Here is a 25628-nt window from a genome sequence, read left to right on the forward strand (position 1 = left end):
TCATTTAAAGGCAATTCCAGGAAGCACTGGTAGGGACAGGGTAGGGAAGCAGTCAAAGAGCGTGTGTTAATGAGTAGGTCACCACTGTGGGCAGCTGGGACACCAGCCTTCCAGGGAGAAGAAAGCACACTTCTACTCCTCCTTGTGACTGGCAGAGGACAGACCCAGGACATTAACTCCTCATTGTTGCTAACAGAAAACCCTTAGCATGTACCACAGCATGGATGACAAGGGGCCATGGGCTCACACTAGTCCTGAAGGTGCCATAGATTATTATGTTTTCTCTCCTTCCTTTCAAGTTAAGGGGCAGCCCAGCCATTTCTAGTTACTTTACAAGGATAACATTGCTGAAGATAACTATGTGTTTTTTTGCCAGCATAGCCACTGACAAAAAGAGAGCAAAATTATATCTAGGCTTAGACATCAAGGAGACTTTATCATAACATTCATTTCAAACCCATATTGTTCAACTTTTTCTTAGGAGTTTGAAGTAACACTTGTGTCCTCTTTGGTAGACAACTCTGGGGCCCTCTAGGTTGTCTTCTTTCCCCACTCCAAGCCTGGCTAAAGGACAGACCTCCTAAGCATTCACACTTCCTCAAGATAAGTTGGTTTTCCTGCTCCTGAAGTCACATCATATATTTAGGTATGGTGCCTTTTGAAGGAAATCCTCTCTTTCTCTCTCCTTTATATATATATATATTTTTTCTTTATTGATTTTAGAGAGAGAGGAAGTGAGAGAAACAGATAGAAACATCTACGAGAGAGAACATCGATTAGCTGCTTCCTGCATGCCCCCCACTGGGGATCAGGCCTACACCCTGGGCATGTGCCCTGAATGGAAATCAAACCAGTGACCTCTTGGTGCATGGGTCGACGCTCAACCACTGAGCCACACCAGCCAGGCAGAAAGTCTCTCTCTTGTCAGGCATCATACCCATGTTTGGTGAGGCAACATGCCAAGCTTACTAAAATTGTTACAATTTCACTGTAAGTAAAGATGATCTCATCTTGTTTTGTGGCTTTAAAGACTATAATGCCTCCCAAATCATCCTAAGACTGGATCTGAATTCCAGTGTCATAATCATTGGCCTACTCAAGATCTCCAAGTGAATGTTCTGCAAGGATTTCTGCAGATCATCATCATCTGCTAATCTGCTCATTTCAGTTTCCTCCTCTCAGGAAATGGCAAGTCCATTTTTCAGGTAGCTTGGGCAACCATCTTGGAATCAACATTGCCTCCTCTCTCTCTCACACCCAATTCTGTTCCGGCAGCAATTTCCATTGGCTCTAATTTCCAAATAAATACTCAGAATCTTCCTAGTTCTTCACTGCTACTATCCAAGTCCAAACCATCATCAGCACTGCCAAGGTTACTGCAATAATTTCCCCGATTCTACCCTTACTTCCCTTCATTCCATACTTAACACAGCTATCAGAAGATCCTCATGAAATGTCACCAGGTCATGTCCCTTGCCTGTTGAAAACCTCAAATCACTTTCTGCCTCACTTGTATGGTCCATGCAGGGCCCCCAGGCTCTTCCCAATCAGACCATCCCAGTTTCTCTCTAATAGCATTTCCCTGTTCTGATAGGTCCTTGTTCAAGCCTGTCTACCTGATGCTTTTGGAATTGACTTGGCACACACCACCTCAGCATCTTGTACCACCTGTTCTTTCTGTCTAGAATGTTCTTCCTCAGATTTTTAAGAAGGCTTGCTTTTTCCTCCTCCTTTGGAATTTGACCCAGATTTCATCTATCCAGTGAATCTCTTTGGCTGTATGTCTACATTGACAAGCATCCCACATTCTTTATCTTCCTTCCTGGCTTATTTTATTCTTGGCATTTAGCATAATTTTACATATTTTATCTTGTATTTGTTTATCTTGCTGATTACCTGTCTTCCTCCACTAGAATGTAAGTACATGTTTTATTTCCTGCTACATTCCCAGAGTTGAAGGGAGTGCTTATCTCTGAATAAGCACTCAATAAATGTTGATGAATGAATGAATGAATGAGTAAAGGAATTTGTTACATTAGGTGAAGGGGACTCTGCTTTGGAAACACTGAAGGTTTTGTTTGCAGGCACAGTTCCTAGGGAACACTTTCTGTAGTTACCAGCTTGGTAGGTGGTCACAGGAACTTTGTGTGTGGCCTTCCTGAACAGCACTCTACATTCTGTCAGACTATTTGGATGGTGCATCAGCCCCCCCTCACATTTAACACATTGTTTTTGCACATCCTGTTTGCCAAATTCCTACAGCCAATGACAGTTTTCCCTATTAAGAGAATTGAGAATGCAGATTGCTGAACAAATAAGAGAATGAAATAATTATGACTATAATAATAGAGAAAGATCTTCCTCCTTTTCTGGACTCGTCTCTGAGCCACCGTGTTACCCCCACGAGAAACATTCTGGTATTAGAACTAGTGCTGGTCGTAGCCCAGCATCTCTGTGCTCTCCTCGTGCCGAACTGATACACAACCTCCAAAACCTGGCCTGTGGAGCCTGTTAGCCCTCCATTCTCAGAAATAAGGTGCTTGGGGTGAGATGGTGATAAACTCCACATTAAACTGGCAAGTGGAAGCTCGGAGCAGGCCGACATTTACAGTTCTTATCTCAGAATCTTGCTACTCAGGACGCCATGGCTGGCCTCTGTGGACAGTGAAGCCTGGGTCTTGGGATGCAGGGCCGCCAGGGCCGCTGCTCATGATGAAGCTCTGCTCCTCACAGGCCTGGTCCATGCAGGCGTCCGGTTCTTTTGTTCCCCATCTCGCCACAGTACTGTATTTATGTTGCTTGATTCTGCCAAGATTCTGGAGAGACACAACTTGAATCTCTTCTCCTAGAATGGACGAATGAATACATAAACAATACAATTATAATAAGACAATCTGAACAGTAATAAAGTGTCTTAAAGAGAATGCAAAAGGATTGCATTTAGACCTAAGCATTGAACAGCTCTAAGCATTCCACGGTGCTGGTAAACTTGGCCTCTGTCACAGACAAGGACCTAGAGCCACCCAGGAACACAGCACACCCTGAGTTGTCACGAGGTGCCTGAGGACAGCTCCTTGTACTCTTCTCCATCTCCACCTGCCACTGAAGAGATGTGGTGGGTCACATGCCCAGGCCCATGACATTCCAGTTAACTTTTCAAACTATAAATGTCTGTAAGTATGCTAAGGTTGAGTATTAAAAGCTGCAGGGCAATATCTTGTCTTTTAAAAAAGAATAAAACACTACACCCACACACACACACACACACACCCCTGGAACTTTTCTCATTTGTCAAAAAACCAATCAACAAGGGTTAGGATGAAAGTTCTGATTCAATCATAGTCACAATTTCCTAAGTCATAAGAACAAATATTCTGTTAGCCTGTTTTTTAAAAATATGGTTAATGATTTTTAGCAGTAGTCTCTTAATTACTTGACGACTTGAATTTAAGCTATACTATCTCAATATTATATCAAATAGGAGTCACATTTGATATATTTGGGTATATTTGCCTCAAGCCACTCTTGTCCATTTTAACAGACATTTCACTATAAAAATATTAGTATATGAGAACTATAAAGAAAAGAATAGAAAGAAATGCTTTTTTCTCCCTCTCTTTGAATGCTAGGTACCTGTTGCTACAAGGTATTAAGAATGAATAAAGAATTTTCCTTTCAAGTTCAGTAATTTTCTTACCTGCTTCAGCTGAACTTATTAAGTTGTCCAAAAGACCCTTGCCACACTACCCATTACAGCATAAATTATTTAGCAGATTAAAAAAAAAAACAAAAAAAACTCTATTACTTCCTTTTCTTGAGGAAATACATGAAGCATACTTATTTATGTAATATGTATCTTGATGAGAGTTATGTATAAAAATTAAACAAACTGAAAATAAGCATATCCCATAGGTAAATTTTATTTTCACAGAAGAATAAAAATCAATTAAAACGAAGACTTTCTCAAATATAGGATGCTAACTAAGTATGATTTTACTTTGAATAAGCCTGGAATACTGTTTATATACCATGATATCTAGCTGCTAGAGTACCATTTGTCTGAGGACCCAAACCAACTCTAGTTGTCTGAAGAGGAGATAGAAGTGAAAGAAATCCGGCCCTTGGTCAAATATATGCAGAGAAAAATAAAGCCTTGTTAGTTTTTGAGGCAGTGTCGTCCTTGGAGGGAAAAAATAAAAGTATGGTAAATGAGAGAAAGGTCTTCAGGTTCTTGTCCCATTCAGAGATTTCTTGGGAGATTCTGAATACATTCTCCTGTCTCTCTTTACTTGTTGCACATATTCACAATATACATATGAGAGGCACCCTGCAAACACGGCTGTTGGTTTGGGAGCTCTTTGGGGCTTCTGGTGAAGGGTGGTGCACCCAGAGTGCCGCGAGAGTGGAAAGTGGTGCGAGGGGGTGGACAACTGCTGTGTGACAACTCGCTCCGATCCTCGCAGAGTGAGGGCAGCCCAGACCCTTGTGTCCAATATAAGGTCACCCAAGTCATTCTTTCCCTCTTTACACACATTTCCCCCCTTTGGATGATAAATGGGACATAGAATCTAATTTTAAAACAATTGTCACTAGGAAAAATTTGCACCATAGATATATAGGCCAGTATTTTTAGTCATTTTTACTGTTATTCCAAATAAATGGAGACAGCAGAAGCCTGATGTTTTTAAAAAAAAAAAAAGGTGTTGCTGCTTAATGTATCCAATCAAGAACTTCTCAAGATGACAAACTATACAGTTTTGTTACTTTATCAGTGCTCCTTGTTGACACATATCACTAATGTTATATACATATACAATTTGAAGCTTTGTTTATAAGCTGGGCAACAGAAGAAAATACTACTTGCTAAAATCACTGTTTATTAATTTTGTTTTTGAAGCTCTTCTACATAGATTTTTACTCTGCATTTTTTAGATCGTAAAAATAACAGCTGTTAACAGCTAAACTGTTTAATGTGCTATAAAACAGAAAGAATATTCAATATTAGAATATATGTGCATAATATCCTCATAGCTTCTAATGATTTCTGATTCAGCTATTGATATTTCAGTAGTTAACATTTGACCAAATATTATTTAAGGACTGAAGTATTTATTACAAATATAGACTATCGAAAACATGAGTTTTACCCATCTTGTTTCCCCACGAATAAAGATTATGTCAATCACATTAAATTTTACATTAAACACATACTAGTTATATACAGTAATGCTTGGCATACTGAATGTTTGGAATTTTCCTCCCAAGTTGATTGCTTTTGTCATATTATGTTTAGGTCTGAAGTTGGTAGTGTGGGAGATTGTGACTTTAGTCCAGAATGTTCTTTTTGGAAAGTATTGATGAAAAGGAGTTGAGAATTTAAATGCAATTTAAATCTTCAAAAATCATTGGATTGATTGTGTGTGTGTGTGTGTGTGTGTGTGTGTGTGTGTTTACGCATTGGCTTATGTGTGGGTGTCTGTGTGCGAGGCATGGTGGGGACTTATGTAGGTATTTGTGTGTACTTCTCCAATAATAATAATAAGGAAGCATCAAAATCAAGGTACTGATAGATTGAGATTATGGTCACAAAATTTAGAATTCTGTGATGTAAGAAAATATATCTTTCATTAGCATGGTTCCCAAGGCAATGAATAAGAATGACCCTATCAGAAAATGAATCAGTCATAAGGTAAGGATGGCAAGTGTCTTCTGAAGGTGTTTACCTCAGAAGAGGGGGCGGAGCATGTTGGCATTTCCAGGTGGGCTTTTACCAGGAACATGTCCGTCGGCACTAATGAGAGCTGTGCAATTAAATCACCGCTCTCTCATGCTGGGGGCTTACTGCATCCTTGAGGCCAAAGCTTTGGAACTTTTTTCCTTCTTAAATGAAATTTTTTGGTAATTATGCTAAATTTTTAACTATAAATATGGCTTTCTATGAATCCTCACTGACACCTGTATGAATATCTAAAAAGACTGAGGCCTTTCATTACTGTGAACTTCCTTGGACACCTATACCCTCTTCAGAGATACTTGTCTTTCATTAAACCGCAAAGTAGACTCCTCAAACGAAAACCTTAGTGAGACCCTGCCCCCACCCTCCACCTTCACTGTCTCCTCAAACCCCAACCTGGATTCCTTTGATACTCAAGAAATTTAGAAATTGTGTTATTTCTCAATAAAGTGGTGATCTTCTTCATCTACCCCTCTGGAAGACAAGGCAGAGGCCAGTCCAACATGATCAAAACTCTCCTTAGAAAAAAATCCCTAAAGAAAATGAGAAGGACTGAAAACATGAAACCATCTTTATTTTTATTTATTATTATTATTATTTCTTTGTTAATCCTCATCTGAGGATATTTTTCCATTGATTTCAGATAGAGTGGATGAGAAAAGGAGGAGAGAGAGAGAGGGAGAGAGATGGATATAAGAGAGACACATGAATTGGTTGTCTCCTGCATAACCCTGACCGGGTTTGGGGATTGAACCTGCCACCCAGGTAGGCATGCCCTTGACCTGGAATTGAACCCAAGACCCTTCGGTCCATGGGTTAACACTATAGCCACTGAGCCAAACTGGTCAGGGTGAAGCCATCTTTAGTTACTCTGGTAAAAAAAAAAAAAAAAAAAAAAGATGGCATTATAGATGAATCTAGAACATTAATAACCTTGGAGTACAGCAGTCTTCCTGTCATGGCCAGGCATGTCTGTGAAACTCAGCTTCTCATTTAAGCAGCATGTGAGGGAGGTAAGGTTATCCCTATTTTCAGATAAGGAAACTTGGCTTAGAAGGTAAGTGGTCGTAAGAATCAAAGGGGAGAAAATATTTTACAGTGAGATGATGACTCAGATGCCAAGGAGACCTGACTCTTCGGATTTTACCTTCAAGTATGCAAAGGGTCATTTTTCCATGGACAGGCTATCAGCCATCTCCCTCTCCCCCGTATCAGAATAGACATGTGGTTATAATAACGTGAAGGATATGAGTTAGATTAGGAGCGTAGTTCACAACCAGAAACGTCTTGTCTCTAAACCCAGTGGATTACTGTCAAGAACCAGTCAAAAGCTAACCTGTGGCAACTCATGGACCCAGTGGTCCCCTTCTTGGTGACTGCAGCACATAGCTCTGGATCACTGACAAGCATACGAAGTTTCCAGACGTTGCTGGTGGATTGGACAGAGCACAGTGGAAGCATGTGTCTGACCAACTGAGGGAATGTACAAAGGAGTCCCATTGTGGGTCTTTAATGGAACAGTAAAAACAGAGGTTAATGTTGCCATGTAACTGTCTATGATCAAGGGTGGAATTCAGAGCCTCTGAAGTTTCTTGGGCCTCGACTGTAATTCGAAGAGATCTCACACTTTCCTTCCTGGTCAGGGGCCTCTCTGTGCCCTGGGAGGTTCCAGACCTGAGTCCTCACCTCAGCACATCATTGTCAGTCCTTACCAAGGGCATTACATTCTTTATAAGAACGTATCCCATTTTTGAATTTCTTCTCTTTTTGAAATTCAATTAAAACCTTAGAGAGCTTAATATAGGAAGCAAGTCTTGGCCTGGTAGTTATTTTAAAAAGTAAACAAAAAGACATCTCTATGAAAGAGTAAACTTGACAATTTTGCTTCTGTTTCAGGAATACAACTACATTTTAGTGGAACACAAGCTCTTCTTCATGTTTTTCTAAACTTCTATAGAAATGGCACTCATAATTCTATTCTTCAATATTCATTTCTCAATATCCTATGTAGTTTTCTAGATATAAAACATAGTAGAATGCTAGTATCGCTTCTTTGAACAATCCAACATCTTTCCCCATTTGTTAGAATTGAATGAAAAATATTATCATTTTTCTTTTGTTTTCTGCATTGGTGTTTTGTTTCTAGAACCGGTGACAGAGCCATTAATGTGGGCTCTTTGTCAACGTGAACAAAATTTCTTGTTTTGAGAGGAAATTATTGCAAAACCAGACCTCGCTGAAATCAAACCCCTTGCCATATGCTCTGTGGAAGCACTGTATGGGACTACATGATGGTTGTCAGTGTGGAACAAAAGCTGCAGACCTGAAGCCTTCTCCCAAGGGCTTGCCTTACAACTGGAGTCACACAGCCTGCATGGCAGGTGGCAGGGGCCGAGAGGGGAGAATGTGATATGAAATACAAATTTCTGTTTTCATCCCCCAACAACCTGGCAAATTTTTCTATTATGTTATGAGGAATAAGTGGGAACATGTGTGACACACAGTACATGTTTATACTCATACCCACTGATAACCTCCTACTTCAGTCTTTCCTTCTAGCAGCAGATGCAGAAGAAGTTGAAAAATAATATGACCAGAAGGTCACAAACCATTTACATGTTAAGAAGATGGAAGAAAACCAGCTGTGATTGAAAAGCCTCTTTATTTTCACCATTTTTTTTTCCACAGCACAAACTTGAGAAAAACCAAAGCTACATTTCCTCATGACTCTTATGGGCATAACCCTCCTGATGTCCATTAGTAGTGATTTAGAGAAAACAGAAAACTATTTTGACTTCTCATGATATTCCTAATGGTGCCAATTTGGTGAAATTGCTTAAACCACTGTTTGCTTCCAAGTGGAAGTAGATCTGATATGATGTAGGCTATTTATTGACCTCATGATAAGAACTTACTGAAGGTTTACCATTTGAATTTTTTTTTCCCGTTTCAATTCCACACATATTTGGTGACTGCCTGCATGAACAAAAACTCGTTTAGTAAATGGTACAGCTCCAGTCACGAGTGGGCACACTCCAGCTTGGGAGGGCCCAGAATGACAGCCATCATATCAGCAAATAATCCCAACACAGTGAGAAACCTGCAGTATCGGAGGTAACACCCAAAGTCAGGTGCAGGGAACGAGTCTTTGTTGGGGGTTAGCACGGAAAGTCTTCTCAGGTGAGATATATCTGCAACGTGTTAAACCACAGCTCTAAGTTCGCTTAGTGGGGAAAAGAGGGCAGATGATTCTAGGAAAAGATAACATGAATGTGCAAAATATATTTTAGGCCAAGGGAAATGTACATACACACATGTATATACACATTATGTGTACTATATGCATAAACACACACATGAGGTAAGTTTCGAATTTTTAAGTAGTCACGTAAAATTGTTGTAAGGACCTCACTGCCTGGTCACCTTTCTTCAAGCAAGAAGGCAATACTACCACTGCCCTGTGCCATAATACAATGACGGGAAAACAAAATCACCTTTTATTTCTGTCTCAGAATCAGATGTTCAAATATCATTCATCAAATGAATGAATGAAATGGAACCCAAAGGAAAATATACAAACCAACATTACATACATAAGTTAAAACTATGACAGAGCAGCATGGAAATGTTGACCTACAATAAACTCGATCCAAGACAATTATAGCGGAAGAAACACTTGGCTAACAGTGAGGGGAAATGTAACATGAACCCATATTTTTTAGACGTAATTAAAATTCCACGTGCTGTGAAGAAGTTGAAGCATATTCAGAGTGGCCAGGGTGGTCATAGGACTTTAGGGAAGAGTGACTGAGAAACTGAGGATTCTAGGACTTTTAGCAGGAAGGGAAGGAAAACAGAAATCTCTGAGACTCCTGAGTCGTCTTCTAATGTTGTGTGGGAAAGATGGATTAAATTTGCTCTATGTAGCCCTCAGGGATGAAACAGATGAAAGGACAGGTGCTGTGGGAGATCCAATTTCAGAACCTTTCTCCTCATCAGGGCTGGTCTGTACTCAAGGAGCAGCTTTGGGGAACTCATCGATGGCCATGAAGAATGAGGACATTATGTGACTCAAGAAAGCAGAGTGTCAATTAGATCAAAGACTTGTGTCACTGCTTTTTTTAATCTTCTTGTTTTTGTCTCTCACTGTAATGATGTGTCTTCTTTTGTCAGAAAAAAATGTGATGGCCATTCAGAGGTAGCACCTTTTACACCCAATAAGAAACAGCATTGGCTTTTAGGGTTGGTTACCAAGCTGGTTCTCATTCTCATACTTTTCCAATCACATTTGGAATATTAACATGTAATAATTAATGCTGTCACATTGGTGATTATAAAATACTTTTTTTCAAACAGTGAGGTAATATTATTCTGTTTCATTTTATTTCTTTTTGCAAGGCTAACAAAAATAGATGGACGGTTGGGTGATGGATGGATGGGTGGATGGATGGATGGATGATAGATAGATGATAGATAGATAGATAGATAGATAGATAGATAGATAGATAAATAATAGATAGATAGATAGATAGATAGATAGATAGATGATAGATAGATGATAGATAGATAGATAGATAGATAGATAGATAGATAGATAGATAGATAGATGATAATGTTCATAAACTTTAATTTCTCTGAGATAAAATGACTCTCACATATCTTTGAGTCTCAAGATGACTTGTGTCCAACGCAGCTAAAAACAATCCAAAATTTAGTGTATCATTGGTATTCCTCATTTACTCCTGAGAAAATTAAAACAACTTATTTCTAATGATATCTAGCATTTATTGGCTGTTTAATATATACCTCATCTCATCTTATTTTTAACTATTTTATCTTTTTTTAACAGAAAGGCAATATATTTATATTTCCTGGATAATTAGAGCCAGGCAAACATAATGAAAGACTGATACCTGGCATCAGAATGTCTGGGAACTAGGTCCAATTGCCATTTCTGAGCCATACAACTGGGACCACTGATCCCCAAGTTCTTCCTAGTGTCAGCACTTCCTGAATGTAGGCTATAATAGTATAGTATAAGGTATGTGGTGGGAATATGTCAGTGATTTGGTCACTCTGGACCATATAATTTGAAAATCAGGGCCTTAAAAAGTAACATTATAATTGAAAACCATTTACAAGCAAATCACAAAATAATAAATACAAGTGACCAATAGAAATGAACAAATATACAACTTCAGTATGAATGAGTCTCTGATTGAAACATGTTGTTTTTACCCGCAAAATTGACAAAGATTTTTTTCTTTTAATGATAATACATAAGGATTTAAGAAAATAAGAACACTCATACATTATCTATTGGCATAGTCTTTCTAAAGAACCATTTTACAATATATCTCAAAAGTTTTAAAATATTAAAGCTATATAACCACTTAAACTTTATATGAAAGTTTATTAAAGCACTGTTAATGAATTTCAAAAATAATATATCAATAATGTATAATCCTTCTCAGAGATCACTTTAATATTTTATTGTTAACATTTTTTATCTTTATTCTGTATACACACACACACACACACACACACTTATATGTTTAAAAGTATTCATTGGATACTTTGCATACGCTGTTTTAAGCTGTCTTTTGCAGAACAACGTACAGAGAATAAATGAACTACAATTTATCTAATACTCTATTGTTGAATATCTGGGTCTTAACTTTTATATTATAAATAAAGTTTCACTGTATATCCTTGTAGCTTATTTGTACGTTTTTTGCTTATAGATATTTAAAAGAACAAAAGTTTGACCAGAACACCAGCCTGGCTCTCCACACATACCACTCCTGCCCCCTGCTTCCTCTTGGTGGGGTTTCTATCCTAGTGGATGGACTTTTATGGGTGAATATTTTTGTTTCAATTTTTGTAAACAGGACTTATTAAAGAGTCACTATGTTCTGTAGAAGCCTATGGATTGATTCGGCTGTCTCCATGCCTTGCTCTAAGAGCACTCGTATTGAGTCCCGGAACCGCAGGCACCAGGGACATGTCCTCTGGGTCTGGGTGGGCAGTTTCCTTCTAAACAAAGATTCAACCATTTTGAAACACCAGGAATGAATGAATCCAGAATAAAATTCTAACGTACAACACGGATGAACCTTTTGGACATTATCTTAAGTTAAAAAAAAAAAAAATTTCACACACAAAAAAATACTGTAGATTCCACTTTTACCTAGAATGTCAAATTCAGAAACAGAAAATAGAAGCTGGTTGCCAGGGACTGGGAGAAGAGGGTAATGGGGAATTGTGTAACGGTGTCCTTTTGCAAGATGAGAAGAGTCATAGCAATGCATGCTGGTGATGGTTGTACAACAATGTAAAGACAGTAAATTGAATGTTATGTGTATTTTACCACAATTCAAACAAACAACAGCTCTTCATTCAGGACCTGAAAATAGCTTTTCTTGCCATCTCTGTTTTATAGTTGTTTGAACTATATACATGCATTATTGAAGAACTTGTTTTAGTGTCTTAAAATGTGAAACTCCTGGAGGCCAGATACTTGTTTTATTCCTCGGGGAGAAACCTATCACCAGTATCAGATTAACTGTGAGTTCCTGGTGCTACAAAAATAAATGTTTCTTGCACCAGAAGAGGTCAAGCCCTGTGGAGCACAGACCTGGGAGAAGAGTTTGCAGCTTTTAGGGTGTGGCAGCAGAGCTACCACAATCTCTTAGCAGGTGAAAACTGGAATTAAAATAGCTCAGAAGTCATTTGAGAGGTGCTACTCTCTTTGAAATGCCGTGGGCTCCAGAATTGCAAGGAAATTAAGCATCAATTCATTAATTTTTTCACTCAACACCAGAGGCTGTAAGCAGTCTCTTCACAAGGTATCCAAATCTCAGGCCCTCTCTACTAATACCACTGGCAGTGTAATCCAAGCCACCATATCCCCTCACCCAGACTATTACAACAGGGACAACCACAAGCAATGAAAGAAGGAAGGGGGAGGGGAGCAGGGGCAACTGATCTCAGAAAGTTAACAAATGATGCTGTTTTTGTCACTTCCTGAGACCAACCGAGGAACAACTCTGAAACTTTAACACCAGTGAAGCTATCTGAGCCCACTTAGCCCTCCTAAAAACACATGAAAATTAAATTAACTAATTTTAAAAACTCACCAACAAGAAAAAGATCAAAATTGTTATGAGAAAAACCAGAATAAGAAAAATAGTGATTTTCCTAAAGATAATGAGAACATACCAGAAAAACACATGTAGAAAACAGATAAAAACCATAAGCAAATATTTCAAAATGAGCTGGGAGAAATTAAGAGAATAATAAGAGCCATGAAAGAACAATATAAACCTTAATTAGAAAAAATCAGAAAATAAATGAGTAGAGCCCCAGCTGGGTGGCCCAGGTTGGAGCATCGTCCCATACACCAAACAGGCTACAGTGTCCATCCCTGGTGGGGTGCATACTGGAGGCAGCTGATCGATGTTTCTCTTCCTCTCTCTCTTTCTTCCTCGCTCTCTAAAAATCAAAGATAAACATATCCTCAGCTGAGGATTTTAAAAAAAGAAATGAGTAGAAAAAGTAACATTTAATAAGATGATATAGCTCGATATAGAATTCTAACTTTTTAAAGTAATTTTTTACTTTTTAATTAGTTAATATACAGTATAATATTAGTTTCAGATATACTCTAGTGATTACATTGTAAAACTTTTTAAGTGATCATCCTGAAAAATCTCATACCCATCTGACACCATACATAGTTATTACAATATTATTGATTATATTCCCTATGCTGTACTTTATACCCCCATGACTACACTGTAACTACTGATTTGTACTTCTAAATCCCTTCATCTTTTTCACCCCATCTCCCCAACCCCCCCTCCCATCTGGCTACTGTCAAAATGTTTCCTGTATCTATGAGTCTGTTTCTGTTCTGTTTGTTTATTTTGTTTTTTAGATCAATTATTGATAGATAGGTATTTATTGCCATTTTATTGTTCATATATTTTTTTTTTATCCTCACCTGAGGATATTTTTCTATTTATCATCAGATAGAGTGGGAGAAAGGGAAAGAGAGGGAGAAAGAGAAACATCGATGTGAGAGAGACACATCGACTGGTTGCCTCCCGCATGACCCAACCAGAGCCAGGGACAAACCACAACGGAGGTACGTGCCCTTAACTGGAATGGAACCCATGACTCATTGGTCCAAGGGCCGATGCTCTAACCACTGAGAAAAACCAGCCAGGGCTTATTGTTCATATTTTTTATCTTTTTTTTTTCTTCTTCTTCTTAAAGAAGACCCTTTAACATGTCATATAATACTGGTTTGGTGGTGATGAACTCCTTTAGCTTTTTATTATTTGGGAAACTCTTTATCTGACCTTCAATTCTAAATAACAGCTTTGCTGGGTTGAGTAATCTTGCTTGTAGGTCCTTGCTGTTCATCACTTTGAAATTATTTCTTGCCACTGCCTTCTGGCTTGCAAAGTTTCTATTGAGAAATCAGCTGACAAGCTTATGGGCATTCCCTTTCAGGTAACTAGCTGCTTTTAAGATTCTCTCTTTGTCTTTAACCTTTGGCATTTTAATCATAATATGTTTTGGTGTGTGCCTCTTTGGATACATCTTACTTGGGACTCTCTGCATTTCCTGGAGTTGTATGTTTATTTCTTTCAGCAAGTAAGGGAAGTTTTTGGTCATTATTTTTTATTGTTGTTGTTAATCCTCATCCAAGGATATTCTTCCATTGACTTTTAGATAGAATAGAAGGGAGAGAAGGAGAGATAAAAGAGAGACACAGAAACATTGATGTGAGAGAGATGCATCAATTAGTTGCCTCTCACACAACCCCAACTGGGGCCAGGGATCGAACCTGCAAACCAGGTTCATGCCCTTGACCAGGAATCAAACCTGTGACCCTTCAGTCAGCAGGCCAATGTTCTAACCATTGAGCCAAACCAGCCAGAGCCTGTCATTATTTTTTCAAATAGGTTTTCAATTTCTTGCTCCCTTTCTTCTTCTTCCAGCACCCTGATAATGCAAATGTTGGTATGCTTGAAGTTGTCCCATAGGCTACTTACACTAATTAGGTCAGAAATGAAAAATCACCCTGGCCGGTTTGGCTTAGCGGTTAGAGCGTCGGCCTGCGGTCAGAAGAGACCCGGGTTCGGTTCCCGCTAGGAGCATGTGCCTTGGTTGCAGTTTGTCCCCAGCCCTGGTTGGGTCGTGTGGGTGGCAGCCACTCGATGTGTCGCTTTCACGTCAATGTTTCTCTCTCTCTCTCCCTCTCACTCTCACTCTATCTGAACAAAATATCGAAAAATGTCCTTGGGTAAGGATAAAAAAAAAAAAAAAGAAATGAAAAATCAACTGAAAGGGTGTGACACTATCCAATCACCATAGTTCAAAGATTCATAGGAGATGGAAAAGAGGAAAACATTTTATGTGAAAATCAATTTGGGGTTAAAAGGATTCAGAGAAGCTAATAGATGTAGAAGATAAAGAAGATAGAACATAAATAAATAGGAGACCCTAAAAAAGAAAACCAAAGCAATGAATTAGAGAAAAAATACTAAATACTGTAGTTCAAGACCACTTGAAACTACGAAATGAAGAGGCACAACACATTTCTGAGAAACTGGATGCAAAACAGCCAATATCAAGATATATTCTAATTAAACTACAGGTCTTTAATAAGAAACAAAATATATTTTGGACATCCAAGCAAAAAGAGCAAGTAGATTATAAGAGAAGGAATATAGGATTTTTATCAGACTTTTTTACAACAATACTTTATGCTAGTGACCAATGAAGTAACACATTTAACATGCTCAGATAAATAAATTGCAGATATTGGATCTTGCATGGCATATGCATGGATTTTACAGCCATCCATCTGGACCCTCAAGTGTAAAGGTTGCCCAGGCTTTTCTGCTCTCGCACTTCCTTGCTGTATCTCTCCCTTTATTCTTCTCTCTTGGCATCTAAGAGTCTTTGCATTGGGTATGTTCAGTTCTTTCACAGATTCTAGAAATGACACCAATCTCCAACTGAAATTGTGAGTTTAGGGTCTACGTAGCACAAGATATCTTATCTTCACCCAAGGCAAGATTGATAACCATGAACTGTTATAAATATTCAAGAACTCAGAGAACAGTATCCCAATATGCATCTTCTTAAAGGATCTACTAGAGAATAAGCTTCAGACAACCAAACATACTATATATTGACGTAAGGGCTCCAGGAGTATTCTAGCCAGTAAAAAAAGAAGGGTGATAGGCTCAGAATATCAGCATTTTTCAAACCCTAATGAGAGAGTGGATCTAGGATATGATCATCAGTGGATTATGACATCATAAAAGAGAACATTAGTGCCTCCTCAAGAAAGTACTCCTCAAGTAAGTCCTCAACATCACCTGCCAAAATTGACCGAACTTGAATCTGCTCAGAATTCTAATACTAACTACCCATTTGAAGAAAACACAAAGAACAGATATGTTAACCACACCACACAAGTATAATTACCAAAATCAAGACAATGAAAGATATGCAAGAAATAAAAACAATGGAAGGGGAATTTATGGTGTAAAAAAGACTTAATATGCATATCAAATACTCATCATGTATGGTCCTTGTTTGGATTGTATTTTAAACAAACTGTAAACAATTATGATAATCAGGAAAACATGAATACTGAGTACTTGATAATATTAAAACTGTACTTAATTTGTAAGAATAATAATGGTATTGAAATCATCTTTGTAAATTAACTAAGTACTTACAGATTAAATAATATGATGCCTGGGATTGCTCCAAAATAATCTGGTGGCATAGAGTAAAAGTATAAATGAGAAAAGATTGGCAATGTATTAATAATTACTTAATCTGGATGAAAGGTATAGTAGAGTCAATATATTATTTTTGTTCTCCTTGTGCATATGTTTGAAAGTTTCAATAGTAATTTTTTTTATCCTCACCCAAGGACATTTTTTTATTTTTTGTTCAGATAGAGTGGGAGGGAGAGAGAAGAAGAGAGAGAGAGAGAAACATCAACGTGAAAGGGACATGTCGAGTGGCTGCCTCCCGCATGACCCAACCAGGGCCAGGGATGAATTGCAACCGAGGTACATGCCTTCAGCAGGAACCGAACCGGGTCTCTCTGGACCACAGGCCGACACTAACTGCTGAGCCAACCCAGCCAGGGCTCAATAATAAATTTTTTAAAAGACATATGGAGTATTTACAAGCACATCCATTCTAGTACTTCAGACTTGCATTGTGCCCTAGGAGAAACCCATCTTCTGAACACCGCTAAGCACATAGAGGAACTGAGGAGAGAGAGAGAGAGAGAGAGCAAATCTCTTCTACACTTGAGTTTCTAACATTTCACCTTCCTCTTCATATCGCCATGCAGTGGAATGCCTTTAATGAGGTCAGAAGTGCAGTGACTTCTCAGAGAGGACATTTAAGAACACTGGAGCTCAATCAGTTAACTTTAGGTCTTAATATAAGCCACTAGCGTGATTATTTCTCGTGTGTGCTTGCACATGGTGGCTGCAGAGAAAAAAATAACCTTGGTGTTTGAACGGTAAATTATCACTCATCTCTTTCTTATTCTCCATGTTTTCCTTCTAGATATTTCCACACGATATACTTAGGTATCCGAAGCAGACAGAGTGGAGAGAATGACAGATGGAGATTTTACTGGGAAATGGTGTATGAGTACGCAGACGTGAGCATGCTGCATTTGCTGGCCACCTTCCTGGAGAGCGCTCCTCAGCTCGTGCTGCAGCTCTGCATCGTGGTACAGACGCACAGCCTACAGGCCCTCCAAGGTAAGGGCTTGCAGTTTGGTTTCTGGATTGGGGGAAAGACTGACCGGCTCCTTGTGTCACATCCAAGGAACTTTTCTAATACCCTTTGTTGACACAGACCATGGTTATACGTCTGCTCTTTGGCACTGAATTTGTGAATGATGTGTATATTGTTCTTCACCATCATTTGTCAGGGCTAATTTATAGAAAGACAGTTCTTTTTGTCCTCAATTGCCCTTTGTGTAGAAAAAATAAATTTTATGATTTTACACTAGGCCAATCTGAGAATAGAGTCAGCTAAGGCTTTCTGGTTTGTATGCTAGAGTAATATTTAAACAAACAAGCAAGCAAACAAAAAAATTGAAAAAGAGGCATAGCTCTTTCTCTCTCTCTGCTTTCATCCATCTATATATATATTAATATTAGGGTTGCCCGGCCAGTGTGGCTCAGTGGTTCAAGAACAAAGCACATAAAGGAACTGACGAGGGAGAGCATGTGTAGACTTTCAAAACAGCAAATCTCTTCCACACCTGAGTTTCTAACACATTTCACCTTCCTCTTCATATCACCATGCAATGGAATGCCTTTAATGAGGACGGTACCAAGATATCGCCAGTTCAATTCCTGTCAGGACACATGCCCAGGTTGTGGGCTCAATCCCCAGTGGGGAGTGTGCAGGAGGCGGCCAATTGATGTTCTCGGTCATCAGTGTTTCTCTCTCTCTCTCTCCCTTTCTCTCTAAAATCAATAAAAAAGAGAAAATAATATTACGGTAACCTCAACCATTTTCTTTCGACTTCAAGAAATAGAGAGAGAGGAAAAGAAAATGGTAGGGATTAGCTTAATATTTTAAAAAAGGTCTCATGGAAAAAATGTCAATATTGAACAATATATTGTTTATATACTACTAATTTTTATAAAATGAATATTATTATCAGATCAGTATTTTTATATTTTCCTGTGTTGTTTGATAATCTCATTGGTGAGACTGTTTTGTTTATAACAGATTTGCCCTGATGTTTCCATAGGGCCTGCTGCTCAAATCTTTTCTAGAAGCAGAAAAAAGATTAGATAGACCAGTAGGAAGATAGTTGAATAAAAAAGTAGATGGATGATGGACAGGTCGGCGTTTTGTAAAAAAAGAGGTTCCTGGCAATGTGACAACCCTGTAACTAAATAGATGCTGTCACACAGTTCACATATTATAATGTATTCATTTTGTTTCTATCTCAGCAGACCTTGCTGAGACTTCCTCTGTGCACACACATGTTGCTGTCATGTTCTGGGCCATGCTCTAACTTGAGACTTGATCTGGTTGGGCTGGGAAATCTCTACAGTGTCCTTATGAATTTTTATAACAAGAAGCACATTCGCTTGGTCTGAGTGCTTTCTTTGGGGGTGGGGGCAGAGGTGGATGAAGCATATTAAAGGAAAAGGAAGATGGAGGGTATCCTGGTAGCCAGTGACCCATTTATTTATAAATTCCTGGTTCAGGTCTGGCTCCACACTAACATAGCTTTGGTCTAAGATGTTTGAAGAAAGTGTCAAAAAGATCCATGGGGTGTGATTCTCAAATGTTAGAAAGCACATTGAAAGACAGGGAAAGTGGAGCGTTTGAACAGAAACAGGAGAGAACATGTGGGGAAGGCAAGCTTATACATTAGTTGTGTGCGACTGTTTAGCTGTGGAAGCTGCACAGGGAAGCTCTGACTTTGGTGATCTCGTTTCTCGCTGTGAGATCCTGTGCACGTCACATAATCCCTATGGGCCCCAGCTTTTCAAATATCAAGGTCACAAACTAAACTAGATGACTGTTCTTTCCATCATTGCATCAGTAAATGCCCAGTAAACTCACAGGGCCAGGTACATGCATTAGAAAATGGTCTGTGAATGAACATACAATTTGAAAGGCAACATGAAACAAAATCTCTGTCAAAGAATCCAGTGCTCATCTCTAGAACAATCGGCCTCTCCTTAGTGTAGTTCCATAAAAATGTATGAAAATATATGTTGAACTGGGTTCCATTACATTAATTGTAAACTGTTTGGGAAAAGAAATTTCGAGCACAAACGTGGAGGGTTACAAACCACCTTCCTGTGGCCCAAGTTTACTGAGTGTCTCTGCCAGTTTTCTAAATAATCTAGAAAATTACAGACAAGTTTTTTTTCTAAAGAAGATGCAGATACAGGAGGAAAGGCAGGAGAGGGTCTAAGAAAATGAGATTACCTTTTCAGTTTGTGTGTTTTATGTAAAGTCTTATAGAAAAAAATAGAAAAAAAAGACAATCTTTAGTTCTTAATAGATTAGTCACCCAAAACATAGGAAATAAAATCTGTGTTTCTTAGAGTTGTGGCTCTTTCCTGACTCCGGTTGTCCCCAACTTGCCTGCTCACTTCGCGCCGAGGCAAGCCTCAATGTCAGAACCAGAAAGTCACATGCAGTTCTGTTCCGTGTCACTCCCGGGTGGCCAGACAGGTTGATACAAAGATCACTGGGATCTATGCAAGTCATGAAGTACAAGGTGAGGAATAGGCTCGCCAGGTTAATCTTATTGCTGCCATTTTTTTTTTTTTTTTTACAAAGAAAGAGGACAGAAAGTGGAAATACCTGACAGCAAACAACAACCACACAACCCCCAGCAAATAAAAACCAACTCATGCAACACTGTAGAAATCCTTTTGCATTTGAAAAGAATCCTATCTTCAGAAAGAGCTTCTAAATTCAACCTTCCTCTGAAAGGTGATCCCACTGACAAAGGACCCAGTTTATAAATTAAATTGATGTGAATTATAAGACAGAGCTTTTCCTCTCTAGGAAAAGAAAAATTAATGTAATGGAACCTAGTCCAACATATATTTTCATACATCTTTATGGTAAAAGATTCTTGGGATTTATATATAATAACACAACTTGTGCAATGAATACCAATGATCAATGGCATGAAACCTGTGGAGAATTTGCAAGTAGCTCTTAATTAAAATCTTATTTAACAAATAGAGAGTGGTCCTAAGTCTACCAGCCATTTTCATATATGACTATGTCTAAAATTATTTTTTAGGATAGAAAGAAAATTGCTTTTTTGACCTGATTTTTATCCATCTACTACTCTCTGAAGGGACACTCTTGAAAACCAATAAGAAATCAAACAAGAAATGTAACATTTAAAAATTTCTGTTTGAAAATTGTATTCTTCTTATGGAAGTTACTGTAGCCGTACAATACTGTTAGCTGTGAAGATCCTTTCTCAGCTCTTCTTGTTTATTGAATAATGAAAGCAGAGATACCTCCTTGTGCTGGAAGCTGACGGGCTCCCTGGAGAACTGTTCAGGTATAACTGCTTCTCAGTCTGTACTGCTCCAGGAGGGACAGTTTCGTTCCTGTTCTGAGACTAGCAATCAGGGAAGAGCGAGCAGAGCCTTGACCGTGAACGTCTAGTTCTTTTCAGCCCACACTGTCACCTTAGACATCACTGCTGCTCTTTCAGCTGCAGTTTCCTTAGGAGCATCCAACTCTGGAGAGTAAGGAACACCCGAGGAGATGCAGCCGCACATGCAGATAGGAGGGCACAGGAGGTAAGATAGCAACTAGTATAACACCCTGTGGTCAGAGCGTGTCCGGTGTACACCTTATTATGGTTCTCAATCCAACCCTATATCCCTGCCAGGGGAGCGACAGAGGGGGAGAGAGAGAGAGATGGAGGGAGAGAGGGAAGAAAGAGAAATGGAGGGAGAGAGGGAGGAAGGACCACCTGGTAAAGTGAGATGGGCAACGGCACTCCTGGTGGTCTCCATGTAGAGGACACATCTACAGGAAGATGTGGTCCAAGGACTGTCAGCCCTATTTTCAAACAACATCTCAGACCCATCTAGACCTTTGATTCTATCTAAATGGTGAAAACAAAGATTGGAAGATAGACAGAAGGAACCCTACCTGGCCTTTGCATGCCCCTGAGAATCTGCAAAATGAGCAGGCTGGACTAAAGGGTTTCTAATGTCACTTTTCGTTTTTTAATGTATTCTCTGAACATTCAGCTTTGGCTTCGTAGACCCAGCCTCCAGTAGTTTGGGTCATACTGACTCATTTACACACGATAGTCTACGGGCTTTCCCTAGCAATAGCATTGCTCAGTGCTGTGCTCCACGTGGTCCAAGAGCAGTCTCCACGGAGCAGCCTGGGGAATGCCGTGAGGACACGGCATGCCACGGAACCTTCACAAACAGTGTGTGCATCCACAGTCCAGGCTGCATGTAAGTCACCTGGCTCTGACAGACAGGCATGCACACACACACAGTGGAGCCATCATGCAGAAACAACCCTTCCTTGTAGATGACAAAAGAAATCACACTGTTACCAGATATGAGTGGTTGCCAATCCACCAACCCAAATGTTTCCACTGTTTCCTGATAGCTCTAGTTCATTCCCACTCTCCACCTTTAGTTATCATTATTGGAAAATAGCATTCTGCACTCTAAGTGTATTTAGCTGTCACACGCAGAGAGAGTTACGAACAAATGCCTTCCCACAGAAAGGGTTTGCTAAGCAGGAAAACACACCTAGACCTACATCTATTCTGATTTCTTTGTATTCTAAAAACCCATGTCTTTCCCCTTTGCCAACACTTTATTGTGAATAATTTGTAAGAGAGAGAGAAGAGGGCTGAAAGAAGTTTCTAGGTATTCTTCTCCTGTCTTGTATCCCATGAGACTGTGGGGGAAGTCAGAGTTAAGGGGCTGTCCTCATACATCTGGTGAACACTGTCTCCAGCCAACTCGGGTAACTGAGACATACCTGAAGTGTGAAAAACACCTCATTTGTCATATCCTGATGAGGACTTTCAAGGCCTAATCACTAGATTTCGAGTCGCTCAGCTCTGTAGTGAAGCAGGTAGAGCCACACCCAGCTGCGTGTACTTATCTCAGGTTAGAGAAGAAGCACCGCTACCTTCAGGCCGAGGCCGAGTCCTTCCATCTCTGCCAAATGCCCCTTTCTTTTTTTTTTTTTTTTTTTTTTTTTTTTTTTTTTTTTTTTTTTTTTAATCCTCACCTGAGGACATTTTTCCATTTTTTATTCAGATAGAGTGGGAGAGAGAGGAAGAGAGAGATAGAGAAACATCGATGTGAAAGGGACACATCGAGTGGCTGCCTCCCGCACGACCCAACCAGGCCCGGGGACAAACTGCAACCGAGGTACGTGCCCTTAGCGGGAACCGAACCCGGATCTCTCTGGACCGCAGGCCGATGCTCTAACCGCTGAGCCAAACCGGCCAGGGCCCAAATGCCCCTTTCTGCCTGTGCCTGGCTCCCCGCCTGGGTTTCTGCTGGGGAGGACAACGCAGGCCAGAGTGCTGGTCTGTGAGCGGGGTGCTGCCCCATGTCCCTCTAGATCTGCCTACTTTACAGTTGCTATTTTCATTAGTTAATTAACACATTTATTGACTGTTGTGTACATGCTGGTGTGTGAAGCTCTGCAAAATATGTCCTAAAAAAGTTTACTTTTTATGAAAAGTCTATGTAACGCTATAGACAGCATGACAAAACATATTTAGAAGCATTGCGTTCATCTGGGTGAATTCCAAAACGAGCTTCTCTCCATTTGCTGGACGAAATGGTATAAAGTGAGAGGACCTTAGGGCTCAGCCTCCCCACGAATACCCGCACAGCCTCTGCCCCACAGAGCATGATGGGGCAGTTCTGGCTGGATCACAGCCTCTGGGTGGGAAGGGACTTAGAGACATCTAGCCCATCACTCTACTGACACGAGTCTCTGCTCCAGTCCACCTCACTACCCGCATTCAGCTGCAGGGGCCACCACCTCACCAGGAAGGCCGCTCATTGTAACACAGACACTGCGAAAGCTCTCCCCCCAAATATTGTATTTTTAACACGTCTACATAATTGGGATATTTTAAATATTAACTTTTTATTCTCTGTTACACCTGCTATTGAAGCTACAATATAAAACACAAATATGCAAAAGGAAAAAATGAAAGTCACCTTCCTGCCACTCAGAAATGATAAAAAATCTTGCCACTAAGAATAATTAAGGCTGACACATATTTGACTGCTTACCGTTATAAACTTCTTTCATGTTTTAATATATATTATATTACAGTTTGGATACTATTTTGCAGCTTTTATTGACAGCACATCACAACAATATATATAATTCTATATCATTTCTAAGGACTACATTATATACAACATATGATTATCCTTTTTTTTCCCCACTAAGTCTCTAGCTTTGAAATCATAAGTTATCATCTGTAGTTGCTATAACAAACAACCCCATGGTAAAAACATTAAGAACTAAATTTTTTCAGATAGCCTGCATTATTTTTCAAAGATAAATACCTAAAAGTGTAATTACTAGATTCTAGGGCAAGTCAGGTTTGAAGGCTTTTGATCCGTAATGTCCAATGGGCAGTTTTAAAATACATTTCTTAAGAAACATCCTGCAACATCTCACGATTCTGGCCCAAATGCACAGGAGGTCAGTGAGGGCAATCTACGTGACAAGGACTGAGGTTGGGTCAAATCTCTTGAGATCTGGGAAGGGACTCTGAACAGTACCTATCCGAATATGAAGAGCTTAACTCCAAGCAGTGTCCCAATTTCCTCTTTTGTAATTTCATTGTATCCAGCTTTGCAAACTTTATTAAATCTATTCTATTAAGCAGCAGATTAGCATTACTGATGAAACAAAATGTTTAGAACAGCTTCACCAGAGACTTTTGATTTGAACCAAAATATAAGGAAGGCAGAAATAAATACCTCAAAACTCATGACAAAATTCTGATCAAAGAAAACTTGTAAAAAGCTAAACCTTACAAAAATACATGAAACAGCAGCCTCTCCATTGGACTGTGTGATTTCTTTGGGTTTTATAAATGTATTAAGTTTCTCCATAGCATTTAGTGCAAAGCCCTGTGGGAGGAAGGAAAGACACCTGTCCCCCTCCCAGGTGCTGAGGAATTCGGTGGAGGCACACCAGCACAGGGAGGACACCAGCACGGGCCACGCTCCTGACGATGCTGCACTCACAGGCTATTCCGCCCTCCTTCCCGATGGCATGGAATCCCCACGCTGGGCACGTAGTAGGCAGTCAGTGGGTATTCGTTAAATGAAAGGAAGAATGAATGCCTGCTAGGTGACAAAGCCCTGTGCGAGGTGTGATTGATTAAAACAAAACAAAACAAAACAAAAAACATGGTGTAGCCCTTGCTCTCAAAGAATTCAATCTAATGGAAAAGAAAGACCAAAAAAAAAAAAAATTATTATAACTCACTGTTATGTCCTATTATTGGCCACGTTAAGGCCCTTTGGTGGTACAGAATGATTTTGTATGGAAAATGATACAGAGAAAGCAGAAAAACCATGCATTTCTAAAGAGATGGATATCAGGAAATGTTGGAAAATCAGGGAAGTTTTTGTGGAAAATGGCAACCTTAGGACTGGGTCATAGACAAAGACTAACATTTTGTCATGTACTGTAAGGAAAAGAGAGCAATATCAAACCAGAAAGAGGAGGCTATAGCTTTGGTCTGTACCTTTGTCTGTTCGGCGGTGCTGCTGCTTCCTATCAGTGTCCTCAAAACAATGGGCTTGTTTGTGTTATTTATAGCATGTAAGGTTTATCCATCAATCTGGAGAGACCTCTTTATTAGCAGGGTAAATCCTTACATATATGCTTTAAAAGAAGCACAGTCTACTTTTCTGTAGTTGTTACTTTTCAGCCTGTGTTTTTGCATTCTTCACTACTTGGGATTATCAATTAATAAATCAATAAAATAGTAAACCACCAGCTGTTTAATCAATACATTAATGGAGTTGAGTTTTAAAAACTCACCACCATCAACAACTTTGTAAGCAGAGACTTACAAAACTGACATTAGAGTATTGGCCACATTACTCTACCCTATTGAAAAGTATTGGCAGAATAAACAATGAAGTGTCATGGGGTAATGATGATATTAATCTCTTCATTTCACATTCAACAGCCTCTGAGTCACTGTACCACCCATGTTATACTTAGAAGAACAGAGAGCAGCTTCATTTGTTTATGATTGATTCAAGTGCTTGAAATCAACTCTGTATGG

The 25628-nt window shown here is 39.3% G+C and overlaps 1 protein-coding gene across 1 annotated transcript in view; it reads left to right on the forward strand.

The window, feature by feature from the left end:
• The window catches only part of XKR4 (XK related 4), a 466849-nt gene that overhangs the window by 263580 nt on the left and 177641 nt on the right, over nucleotides 1-25628 (forward strand). The window contains exon 2 of the mRNA XM_036264370.1: nucleotides 17354-17553. Coding sequence (XP_036120263.1) covers nucleotides 17354-17553 — 200 coding nt within the window. The remainder of the gene's footprint in view (nucleotides 1-17353; nucleotides 17554-25628) is intronic.

This window comes from Molossus molossus, unplaced genomic scaffold, assembly GCF_014108415.1.
Source record: "Molossus molossus isolate mMolMol1 unplaced genomic scaffold, mMolMol1.p scaffold_m16_p_16, whole genome shotgun sequence".
NCBI classification, from domain to species: domain Eukaryota; kingdom Metazoa; phylum Chordata; class Mammalia; order Chiroptera; family Molossidae; genus Molossus; species Molossus molossus.